The sequence below is a fragment of the Falco punctatus genome (genome assembly GCF_963210335.1).
Source record: "Falco punctatus genome assembly, chromosome: 6".
NCBI lineage: Eukaryota > Metazoa > Chordata > Aves > Falconiformes > Falconidae > Falco > Falco punctatus.
In genome coordinates, this window is record NC_137585.1 from 8,841,099 (window position 1) to 8,853,844 (window position 12,746).

At 45.9% G+C, this 12,746-nt stretch overlaps 1 protein-coding gene across 1 annotated transcript in view; it reads left to right on the forward strand.

Moving 5' to 3' along the window:
* Positions 1-12,746, forward strand: part of LOC308065528 (alpha-2-macroglobulin-like protein 1) — a gene marked incomplete at its 5' end in the record, with an annotated part of 29,441 nt that overhangs the window by 12,150 nt on the left and 4,545 nt on the right. Inside the window, 15 exons of the mRNA XM_080391595.1 lie at positions 747-920; positions 2,499-2,604; positions 3,161-3,278; positions 3,367-3,592; positions 3,797-3,923; positions 4,064-4,185; positions 4,362-4,413; positions 4,721-4,804; positions 5,403-5,579; positions 6,821-6,902; positions 7,000-7,156; positions 8,565-8,639; positions 9,425-9,578; positions 11,872-12,056; positions 12,466-12,681. Of these exons, the coding sequence (XP_080247721.1) occupies positions 747-920; positions 2,499-2,604; positions 3,161-3,278; positions 3,367-3,592; positions 3,797-3,923; positions 4,064-4,185; positions 4,362-4,413; positions 4,721-4,804; positions 5,403-5,579; positions 6,821-6,902; positions 7,000-7,156; positions 8,565-8,639; positions 9,425-9,578; positions 11,872-12,056; positions 12,466-12,681 (2,055 nt within the window). The remainder of the gene's footprint in view (positions 1-746; positions 921-2,498; positions 2,605-3,160; positions 3,279-3,366; positions 3,593-3,796; positions 3,924-4,063; positions 4,186-4,361; positions 4,414-4,720; positions 4,805-5,402; positions 5,580-6,820; positions 6,903-6,999; positions 7,157-8,564; positions 8,640-9,424; positions 9,579-11,871; positions 12,057-12,465; positions 12,682-12,746) is intronic.

The window sequence follows — 12,746 nt, forward strand, 5'->3', positions numbered from 1 at the left end:
GCTGAGCACCCGAGCAGCTCTTCAGAAGTCGATAGGGTCCAGCACACAGTGCAGACAGTGGCCGGTAAAAAGTGGTCAGGATTTTGTTGGCATCCAGGTGCATTCTGAGAATCTAGAAGAGTTGAAGGAACTTACCCTAAAGCAGCTGGGTATTTCAGGGGAATGAATTTAAGACTTAGAACAAAAATACTGCAAGAATTGAAAATCCTAACAGAATTCGACAATGTATACCAGAGATAATACACATGTATATCCTCATGCAAAGTTGTAAGTGAAGTTATAGCAGGCCAGACTGTTTGTTACAAAGAAGCCTCACCAAATCAGGGGGAATTCCTGCACCAGTAGGTAGGGACTCACAGTGTGATTTGGTGTTCCGTTTTACAGGAATCTTGTTCTAGCACAGAGCACTTGCATCATCTACTAACAGATACATAAAGTGGTCATCATTAAATGTGTGAGTCAGATGTGCCAATGCCTTGCTCAGACTGAATCATGCATTTTTATCCTAATCTTGCATCCTAGAGTTAAAAGGCTTGAACTGTCACAAGTGAACGTCTTGTAGACTAAAAGCTACTCGCCTGCATTCACTCCTTGGGATTCACGTTCTTTAGTATAAGCTGGGCAGCACCAACTTCCTTGACTGCAAAGCTTTACAAAGAATTATAGAGGGCTACAGCCTAAATATTTGACCCATACACATGCTGGTTGGCCAGTTCCTTATGAAGACCTCTCTTCTTCCATTGCAGCTGTATAAGGAGCTCTTTGATGACAGCTTTACAGTTGGAGGACGAGGGTTCCCTTATCACTTGGAAGACTTTGAGGCATACCCTTGTCTGCCCCAGCAGCCCAGTCTCCACAAAAAGACTCGGATGGGAGCACCATGGTATCAAAGTGATGCTGACGTCTTTAATCTGTTTAAGGTGAGTGTCTACACTTCAACTAAACTTTTCCTGAGCCAGCAGTTTCCAGAATGCCCGCAAGAGTTTAGTCTTAGCAAACTTCAGCTGCCCCAATGTTCATTGCTAGAAGTCCTATGTACCTTGCTCTTCAGTGTAGTCACACTCATTTGGGGACTATGGGGAAAGGTTAAACTTATAAGCAAGCATAGTGCAAACCACCTGATCAGAAAAAGACAGTGTGAAAGTGAACAAACCTAGTTTAGTTTCTTCTGTTCTTCAAACAGTTATGGACCTACCATATCTACCAAGGGGGAGCGGCAAGGATATCCCAGCAAGACCCCAAGCACCTCTCCATATTTTCACCGATTGTTGCTTGGCTATTATTTTATTTGTAAAGTTGTTTACTCTGTGTTTCATTGAGTCTCTTCTTACTTCTTCTCAAAGAAATTTTAGTAAAAGGAAGTCCTTCACAATTTGGTTTTATAGCTAACTGTCAAGACAAATGACAAAATAAGCTAATCTGCTAACAAGCCCAATAGCCAGAAAAAGATTAATAACACATCTGCTAACTGGAACCCAAGAAGTGCTGCTTCTGACAGAATGTTTAAATAAATACATGCAGGTAAAAGGACCTCAAAATAGCAGAAGAAAGTAACAACACACTGAAAGCAACCCAAAATGGATTGTGAGTTGCACGGGCTTCTCAGGCTGACAGAACTCTACCGTACAAATACAGACCCTGCTTCCCCCCAAAGGCACAGTACTGTGCTGTCTTCTAGATTACTCCTAGATTACATTGGATGCTAGTTAAAGGAGATCCTACTATACCTTGATTAATAGTGATCTTGTAACGGATGACTGTCCTGTAACATACAACTAAATCCATGGGCATGTACAGCCTCCTCAGAAAGGGTGACGGCCTATAATCTCCATGAAGGCTTTTGGCTCTTTGAGAAAGTAGAAGACTTCTCAGTGACTTGCAGACCACTAAACCAAAGCAAGGATTGCATGCGTTTTTTTGGTATGATGATGTCTTCCTCTCAGTCCATGCACATGAGGGTGCATTCAGTCCAATGTTTCTGCCTTGTGAAGCACAGCCCTTGAGAGTTTGAGTCTTGTTCAGACAAAAACAGAATCCATACTAAGTTGTGACCAAGTTCCCCATCAGTTTTCTAAGCCAAGACTGGTACTAACTTGTGTAAGTGCAGTTGATTGTGAACAGCCAGTCAGATCTTTCCATTCAAAATCATGCAGACCTAAAGTTTAGAACTTTTTCTCTTAAGTTTTTTCATGGAATATATGGCATTTGACTCTGGGTCATTGTTAGGGTCGGGCACATGAAGGACAGATCTAGTTGAAATTTACTTCTATGAGAAGCAATAATTGGCCTCAGCATTCCTCAGAAGCTGGTTTCCAGTCTTCGTGCACTGCCCAGAGTCTGAGCCTGTAAGTTTATGCATATGTGTGTAAACAAGCAGCATCTTAAAGTGATCCAGCTACCACACCACTCCCCTGTTATGGTACCTGCTCTCAGACATTTTCAACATTCTTGGTTCCCTTTTATTTATCATTGATTTGCACTCTTCAATGTTTTCCCAGAAATTGCGCATGAAAATATTAACCAATACTAGAATCAAGAAACCAGTTTCCTGTATGCTACCAGGCTTTGAGAAAAAGATGTACTCTGGAACAGACAATGTTGTTGGTAAGGAGTGGACATGTCCCTCTCCTTGACTGAAGGGGCTTTCGTCTCACAGTTCTGGCCAGCCTGCAGCTGGGACAGCCGACTTCCATCCTTTCGTGTTTCTTGTTGGTGTATGAGAGGAGCAAGGCTTGTGTTCAGTTCAGTGGACCTGATTTATAAATCACAGTTAAAAGCTCAAATGTCTGTGCTTTATTGGCTGTCCCCGTGTTCCACGCTTTTCACAGATAATGTAGTATGCTCTCCGCAAGCACTTTCACAGATCATTTAGAAAGAGTGCGACTCCATTTGAGCATGCTGTCTCCCCCTGGATCCAGACCAAACTTGCTGGATCTGTCAGATTGAGCCTCAGGCTAAACTCTATCCAACTCTGTCTCCTTAAAGCTGTGTTCCCCCAAAATACACAGCGTGTGTCAGATTCTCACTGAAATGCCAAGTCTGTACGATCTTGTTCTGTGTCATGAAGCATTTAAGGTTTGGATTAGATTGCCTCTGAAGAACTAATTTCACCTGGAGCTACATATGTTGTTTTCTGATGTATCACTTGCTTTCCAAGGAGTCAGCCATGATGGCTATCGTGGCCATGGTGATTCTGTACCTCGCTCTGATGACAAGAAGAAGCCAAAACCACGGACACTTTTCCCAGAGACCTGGCTTTGGGATTTGGTCTCTGTTGGGTTGGTAACAGCCTCTACCTGCCTTCCCCTGAGAGCCCCTCTGGAAACTTCTGACTGCTTCTAAGCAAGTTCTCTCTTCCTGCTGTAGGGACAACGGGCAAGTGTCTCTCCAAGTTGCTGTACCTGACACCATCACAGAATGGAACGCCAACACCTTCTGTGTTGCTGATACTGGCTTTGGGTTGTCACCTCTGACCACTCTTAGGGTCTTCCAGCCCTTTTTTGTGGATCTGTCACTGCCATACTCTGTGATCCAAGGAGAGACTTTCAGCCTAAAAGCCACTGTCTTCAACTACCTCAAGGACTGCATCCAGGTGAGAATTCCCCCAATTACACAGCCTCTGTCAGAGTGGAAACTTGAGCCCAAATGCAAGCTATGAGCTTCTCAGGAGCCCTAGATAATGACATCTGGGCCACAAAGCACAGCCTTGCACTCGTGATCCGTGATATTTGCTCCTTTGTGCACTGCTTGTTACTAACTGTATGCTAATGTGTGCTTGTACACCCCACCACCTCAGATACACACCACCCTCACAGAGACCCCAGAACTGAAGGTGGATGCCTGCCCAGGCTGCCAGTTCACCAGCTGCCTCTGTGCCAATGAAGCAAAAACCTTCGTGTGGAATGTGACAGCCACCAGACTGGGTGAGGCTGAGCAGAGGGATGTGTGGCAGCTAGCAGAGGGAGGGGTGGAATTTGCCTGCCTCTGCATGTCTGCTCTGGATGCTCACACATCCAGCTGCCTGCTGCAAGTGTTCAGCAATGTGGTCCTGTGCTCTCTGCAGGCAAAGTGAATGTCACCGTGAGCAGCGTGGCAGAAGATTCACACCATCTGTGTAGTAACAGGATTTCTGTGACACCTTCGCAAGGAGAGAGAGACACAGTGATAAAACCTTTGCTTGTGAAGGTTAGTCACACCTCAGGGTGGAGAACACCTGGGGACAGTGGGTTATCCCCTGAAGCAGTTAGCAAGATGCTAAGAGGAAGTTTAACCCCTTCTTCTTGGAAGCAGACAGGCTTGCTGAGGTATGGTGACTTCCTTTCCTACCTTTCCTATCTGAACTACTCTTTCTCCATCTGCAGCCAGGAGGTGTCCTACAAGAGAAGACCCAAAACGCCTTTCTCTGTGCTGCAGGTATGGGACAAAAATCCCTGACTGCTATTGATCATGAGAGCAGGAGGGAAGGGACAGGGCTACTGCAAATGCCCAGACGTGGGGGAAAATTGTTAGAGAGCAAGCGCTGGTGGCACCTGGGAGAACAACCAAGTAGTTTGGTCACATCTGTCTTCTACCTGGCAGTTTCCTCATTGAGGCTTTTGTTTGCAAGCCTCAGCTGCTGTGACTCGATGTCACACTGAGCCTCACCTGGGTCTCCTTGGGGTGTTACACTTGTGTGTTCTGCTTCTTCCATGGGATAAATTTCTGGGTTCTGCCTTCACAGATAACACTGTCTCTGAAGAGTTCTCCCTGATTTTGCCTGCAGAAGTGCTGGAGGGATCTGGCCGAGCCACTTTCTCTGTGATTGGTGAGAAAGTCTTTCCCTGCTCTTGGGTCTCCAGTGGGAAGAGCTTGTCCAATGCTTTGGCCTTAATGATGCATCAACCTAGTTCCTCATGAGACAAACTGTAAGGCATGTGATGCTGGCCTCAGAAATGTGGATCAAGTAATCTTTTTCAATACTTAGGTCTCTCATAAGGAATGATCCTGGGTGATCCCCAAGTGGCTGGACAAGAAAGCGCAAGATGGGGTATCTCCTGTGAAGTCTGTCACCGCCATCCACCTAAGCAAACCAAAACCATCCCTGCAGACTTCCACCTAGTTTGCCTCTGTAATTCTTTTCTCTCCTTGATACCCACTCAGGAATGACAGCCCTCTTCACCTTTCTTGAGACCCCCTCAAGCTTTGCATTCCCTCCCTCCTCCCAGAACCATGACTGTGCAACCCTTTCTGTGCTGGCTTAACCTAGGAGGGGTCAGCAGAAATCTTAATCATCTCCATTCAGTGAGGGGCTGGCTATTTTTCAGGATCTCAGTAGAGCTTAAATAAGGCAGCAGTCCCTTTGTTTCATACTGCTGAATGTCTGTGCTTTTTTTTTCCTCCTGCCCCTCCACCTCAAACTTAAGGGGACATCATGGGCCCAGCACTTCAAAACCTAGACCAGCTGCTAATGATGCCCTTTGGCTGTGGTGAACAGAACATGGTTCAGTTTGCACCAAACATCTTCATACTCCAGTACCTGAATAAGACTAAACAACTGGACCCAGAAATTAAAGATAAAGCACTGAAATTCCTGAGAACAGGTAAACACTGTTCTTTTTCCTCCTGCTGCAAAATGAAAGTGCTGTGAACCAGAAGTGTGGGCACTGGTCTGGTGGGAAGCAGGGTGGGAGTGGGAGCACTGCCAGAGCTGTGACAAAGGAAAGTATCACAGAAAATGAGGGAAATGTCTCATGGAAGGAAGAGCGTGTTTCTGAAGAAGCAAGACTTCTGTCTCTGCCTGTTACTGAGGTACTAAGGCTGCTTTTCTGAGAAGGGAGTTGGTAATTAATTATTTCCGTCATTATGTGATGCCTGTGTTTTGTTCCCTTATCAGTCCGAGGCAGACGGAACTCCCTTGTGGAAACAGGGCATCAGCTGCTATTAGCTGGAATAAGGAGTGGCCTTTGGGGATAGATAGGAGTTTGGTAGCTTGCTGTTTCCCCATGTTTTAGGACACATATTGTGGGGGCATGTCAGCTCTGTCCAGTATAATCTGAATTTAATACAGTGCCAGTGCCTGAGTCTCATTTTGCAACGCGCCTCGCATTTCAGCCTGCCAGTCTCCTTATCATGCTATGCTGCAAACTCAGCAGCCTTCCATGGATAGGATTTTACTCCCTCTCCTTCCCCCTCTCTCTCTTGTTCTGCAAATTAGGACAGGTATTTGGGAGCAAGGGACCTACCCAAGAGAACAGCAGCAGCAGAGAGGCAAGGTGGAGGGTAAAGAATGAGGCCATGTGGAGGGTGGAGGAAGAGCAAACAGATGCGGACAGTGTTCTGCCCTCAGAGCTTAAAGGCATGGCCTTGTCACTCTGTACATGCCATAAGTGCTTTCTTGAGTTCCAGAGGCAAGCAGAAGTGCTGAAAAACATACAGGGTTTCATATTGGTCTCCTCTAGGAAGAGCCTTCCTCCTCATTCCTACAGCTTGTTTTATTCACAGCAAGGTGCCCGTGACGGTTCCCTGGGGCACAGGGAGACGTGAGGTGGCCGAGCATGTCACCGTTCTGCAAACCAGCAGGGCAGATACCCACAGTACTTGCATGTAACGGCTTTAGTAACGTAGAGCAGCTGCATGGTGCGCTTCAATGATGCTGTGCAACTGCTTCTTGTCATGCTGATGCTGTGGGATGCACGGGGGATGGTAGGTTTGCCTCAGTGTCTCTCCTTGTAGGATCTGGTGAAGTCTCTTGCTGTGAAGCCTTCTTCCCACAGCAAGGATACAGCGTGAGATGCTGCAGGCCCTCAAACTGAGAGTCATGTCCTGGCACCTGTCTTCATAGGTTACCAGCGTCAGCTGCTCTTCAAACATGATGATGGCTCCTACAGTGCCTTTGGGAAAGCTGACAATGAGGGCAACACGTGGTGAGTGACCAGAATTGCTACAGTCATCCCAGAGCTATTGTCCTTGCTGGTTCAGCTACTGGCTGTGACATGGGATTCCTTTGTGCTCTGCTCACAGGCTGACAGCTTTTGTAGCCAGGTCCTTTGGACAAGCTAGCTCTCACATTTACATCAACGAGGATGATGTGCGCAGCGCTCTGCGCTGGCTGCAGAAGCACCAGCTGCCCAGTGGCTGCTTCCAGAGCGTTGGGAAGCTCTTCAACAATGACTTGAAGGTATGGCTTCCAGGCATGGCGGTGGGAGCGGGAAGAACCCAATGTGGGGCACAGGGTTGCTTCCCCAGGCTCTTCCACTGTACACAGTAGCACAAAGCAATGTCCCCATAGCCTAGCACAGGCAAGGCGGCTTCCCAGAGCAGAATGAAAAAGCATGGCCTAAAACAGCAGGCATTTCCTCTATGTGAGGTTTTAATCTCTGCTAGGCTTTCTTTATTTTTACTGTAGCCGAAAGGCACCAGGGCTAGTCGGGCCAAGGCACTTCGAGGCACAGGGAGAAGTATTTTTATTTTTTAGTGTTTGTCTAGAATACCCTGGTTGGATTCTCCCTCTTCTGGTGCCTTACAATGCACAATACTCTCTAGATAGGCCTGCCTATGTGCTCTAATATGGGATTAGCTGAAGACACAGTTGTCCCGTCAGTGCCCCAAAAATATGACTGCTCCTGGAGCCCAGCATCCCCAAAACGATCCCTGCAGTGTAGCTGGAAATGCACTAAACATGGTGAACATGCCCTCGTGCTCAGGTACGAACGGTGTGCATGCAGTATGGCAATACTTGGGTTCCTTGTTTTCGTAAAGGTAAGAATAATCCAGACAGGTCAGATTGCAAAATTGCCCATATTAAATACAAGGCAGTTTTATGAAGGAAAACAGGCTGCTATTTTACTGAAGCAAAGGGTTAGCCTTTTTTTCTTAAAATTTGGATGCAGTACAAAATAAAACCAGAGTGTATGTGTAGACTGTTCATCTTTGACTTTCACTATTTTCTCAGCTTGGGCTTTCTATTGGAATAGAACTTTTTGGAATAGATTTTGCTTCTCCACACCTTACATTCAAAGTTTCTGCTGCTCAGTGTCAATGATGCTTCTCAGCGTCTCAGCCCAGATTTCCCCCCTTATTTTAGATGTAATCTTATCTCACATCTGAGGACGCAAGCAGAACTTCCCAAGAATGAATTTCCTCTGATGGGAAAAGAGGCTCTTGTGAGCCTGTTTACCCATGTTAACTTGTAGCTTCTCAGAGTCAGCTGAATTGTAAGCGAAAGTGTATTGCTTCTATGTATGCAAATCCTACATCACGAAAACTTTGTTCAAGTGTCCAGTTGCAACATATTTAATAAAACAAATGGCTTAACAGTTTGCTTCATGCCCTTCTATGAGAAGGCACACCTAGGATGTATGTACAATATGGCTCTGAGGCTGCCTTCAACACTAGAGTTTCATGATATTCAGTAAGTGAGCCTGGAGTGCTTTCCTTCAGCCCCCACATGTTCAAGAACACCCAGAGATATGGTACCATATACTGTCTTAGATATAGCATCCATAGGCAGTTTCAGTGGCTATACAAAGACAGGCAAGCAATGGTTGCGTTTGTCTCTTTCTGATGTCTGTCTGTGTGACTTGCAGGGTGGTGTGGATGATACCGTCTCATTAACAGCCTATATCACCGCTGCGCTGGTGGAGCTCCAGCTGGAAAAGAATGTAAGTCACACCAGAACTCTTGCAGGGCTTGGGAGCATGCTGAGGGAGTCATTCCTCCCCAGGTCTGTGGTTTCAGGGATACCCAGCTTGAGTTGGTGAAAGATTCTGTCACGTTCCACCATTGTCCACAATAAGCTCAGCAGGAAAAGTTTAACTTGGTAAGGAGTTTTTATATAAATGGCCTGATTTATAGCAAAGCAGTGCATCTGCCATTCTCAGCTGATCTCAGGGGAAACAACTGTCTCTGGAAATAGCTCAGGGCTTGCAGGGAGAGGCAATAGTTTTTATTAAACTCACCAGTATACCTAAAGGAGGAAAAAAAAAGACCCCCTTTCAGGTATGCAGTACCCCCCTCCTTCAGACCTGAAACAAAAGCAGTGACCTTCAAGCCAAGTGTAAACTGTTCTAGCCACGATGGGCTGATATTCCAGCCTTACTGGTACAGTTCTAAAAACAATGCCGTATCTCCTTGGGAGCCGAGACCCACAGCATGCAGGTCTGACAGTTCTGAGCCAGTGTGTTACCAGACACTTCCTACAGCTGGATTCTTCCGTGTATTTATTAGCAATGCCCTATCCCAGTGAGATGCCCAGTCATGTCTTTGTTTTCAACCCACAGCGAGTGATGCTGTGTCCACTCTACTTAATATTCTACAGCCCTGAGAGAGATGCTAGCACTGAAATACATCAAGGATGTAACTGGGATGCTTGAGGGTTGGGTATAGATTTTCACAAAAACTTTTTGTTTGGTCAGAGGAAATTCACCGGATTTGGATTCCTTTCTAGGACACCATGCTGGATAATGCCTTGCATTGCCTCAAAAATGTAACACTTGATAAGACAAGCCTTTATGTCAAGGCCTTGATGGCTTATGTCTTCACACTGAACAAGGACATGGAGATGAGAGAGCAGCTCCTGGATATGCTAGAGAAGGAAACTGGTAGGTTGTTGCTGTTTAGAAGATTTGGGGTTCTAGAGATAATGACTGTGTTTAAGGCGTTATTTAATTGGTAGGATTTAATTGTAGTTTTGGCAATTTAACTATTCTCAGATTGGTTTTTGCATCAAAAAAATCAACTGAAGCTATGAAAGTTTCTAGTTTTCTCAGACCCAGGAAACAGTTTCTAACCAAAAGCAGAAGAACTGATCCATGCTTAATTTCTGTGGTCAGAGCACTCACTTCAGCTGTGGTGCTCCCATCATTCTTCAGCAATTCATACATCATACAAGAGAATCTTGCAGAGGAAATTTGCTTCACCATGTCTACTCAGTTGCTGGACAGGGCATTTACTTGCAGAATTCAAACCTTTTGACCGCTTCCCCATTGCTGCTTTACTCAGCTCAGGGCCCTTGGGTGGATGCATCTTTATTGCTGCACTGCTGAGCTTAGTTCTTCCTTTTGTCTCTTTAACTTGGAAATAACTGGACTTCTATCCTGAATGAGAATGCCAGGTCAGGGTTTCAAAACACTTGAGCCTATAAACCTGAGTTAAACAGCTGGTAACAATATTACAGGACTTGTCTTAAGTAAGTTGCTCCCCACAATAGTTCATCTGGCAGTATGGTAAACTACATTGGGGACTGCAAAATAACAGAAGAAAAAAGGGGGAGAGGATTTTTCAGCCTGACCAGCTACCAATGCAGAGTTCAGTTCACTGCATAGCCACTCAAGCTGCCCAGCTGGCTTCACAGGGTGGGTAGTGAGCAAAAGGGAAGCAGTAGAATTGCACACACCGAGTGCAATATTTGTTCAGAGCTGCCTCTGAGATAGTACATATGGAACATGCGACTGGAGCACATCCTCACTGACGTCCAGTCAGTCTGATGCTTCTGACTGACCAAGCGCTTCAGAAAATGTCCCCTTAAGACCCTATGCATGGAGCACTACAAACTGCCTATGGGTCAAGTGATAGTTTTCTTTGGCTCTTGCTTCCACTGATAATAGTTAGGAATGACTTTGCAAGAGCAACGGAGTTTTGAAAGAAAGGCATTGTCTCACATGTTGATGTTCTGCCTGCTGAATCTGCGGATGTCACTGCAGCCACCAGCTGCAGCCAGTTTGCCTGCTGGAGAATCTCTGCCCCAGATAACTATCTGCTGCTGGCTAGAGACACCTTCCATGGCCTGGTGGCTGGGATTCTGTTAGCCTCACTAAGAGGATTACAGTTGGATCTCAAACAGGAGTTTGGTGCTTTTTAAAGAATCAAGGTTAATTTGAAGGTCATCTGTAGCTGCATCTCCAAGACACTTTCTATCACTTCATGAAAAAATTGTTCTGCTTATGCCACCTTGGAAATAACAAATCACAAACCCCTCATGCAAAAACCTTCCATTGTGATAAACAATGAAATAATACCTAATAGAGTCCCTGACCTACATTCTAAGGTCTTTATGCTGGTTTTAAGCAAACAAGTGAATTTGCACTTCATATTTCAAAAGTGAAGGTTTGTTCTGAAAACTGACTTTGTATGTAAAAGCATTTCAGGTTTTCATATTTGTACCCTTGCAGAAGATGTCTGCGCTGGCATAATTAAGCTAAAGTCTTAGCTGAATTTTGGTTAGTCCCCTACCATCACTACAGCAAAACATTCAATCAGGTGCATTCAGTGCTCATGAGCCTGGACCACAGGCGGGATCCCAGCTCTGGCTTAAATTGCCCTAGTTTATGCACTGCACAGTGAGGATGCCAACAAAATAAGTTGGGTAGTCTTGCTCCCCCGGTAGCCTGCCAACCATTCTCCCTCAAAGAGTGACCAGTTCTTGTACAATAGATACAACTGACAAGGAATGAGTCCTAGAGGTTTTCAGCACAGAGAGCCCTGTTAGACTGTCCTAAGTAAAAGCAGAAACAGGAAAAATGCTGTAGCTTGGGGATATAGCTTTGAATATATAAAGCTGGATAAGACTAGGACTGTACTTTAAACAAAAAGCCTCTGTTCAGAGTCAATCAGTTTCTAGGGGAACTGTTTGCTAGAGGAACTGGTTGAGGATTTGGGGCCTGGATCTCTCTGTGCTTTCAAAGAAAGAAGTGGAGCCTATCACAGATAGCTGGCTCTTCAGAGTACAAAAATAACAGGAGGGATTGCCTTCTGACTCTGAGGTGCCCCAGAAAGGCATAGCATTTTTGTTGGTGTACAGGAAACTGCCAGTCTTTGAAGGGTACCAGGGCAGGAGAAGCTGATATTCATAAGGATCTACTGTTCTTCTCTTCCATATGTTTCTCCCCACATCAGCAGAGCTCCTGACATCATATTCCAGTAGTGAACAATCTTCTTCCTCTGTGATTGAGACAGTGGCCTACATCCTCCTGGCTCACGTCTCCCAGTCAGACTTGGCACTCAGTGAAGCCTCAGTGAGCAAGCTTGTGCACTGGCTCAGTGGGCAAAGAAATGCCTTTGGTGGATTTGCTTCCACACAGGTAACAAGTCGGGGAAAGTCATGAGGAAAGGACAGAGATATTGTGCCTGGAGTGATGTGCACATCTCTCATGTGCATGTCACTCTAGATCCACCCCTTGCAGACAGACATGTATGAGCACTGCTTGGGAAGAGGAATGCCACGGGGAAACTTCTTCTGTGGTGTACTTGGGATAACCCAGGGCCTAGGACTGCTAATCAGGGCTCAGAAGCCACCTTTTCCAGCTACAGAAGTCATCCTGCTGCCTGTAGCACTGACCTTACCTGTGCACTTAGTGGCATAGACCTTGGTTGTGTTGGAGTGTGAATCAGGGCCATGAGGAGCATGGTTCTCTCTGCAGTGCCTGACCTAGTGTGCTGGATCTTGCACTGCATGGCTCCACAGCAATGTGACTCTCTCTTTGCCTTCAGGACACAGTTGTTAGCCTGCAGGCCCTTGCTCAGTATGCAGCCCTGATTCCTCAGGAGATCAGAGATGTAAAGGTGACAGTGAAAAGCAAGGAGGCTTCTCCTTTGGAATTCCATGTGCACAGGAACAATAAGCTGGTCCTGCACCAGGCATCTCTCCTTGCAGTCCCAGGGATGTACACAGTGCAGGCGACTGGCAGTGGCTGTGTTTATGTACAGGTGAGTATAGATAAGGAATAGAGCTCTCAGCTTTTGCCACTGACTATCCAAGTGAGGTTTGGCTC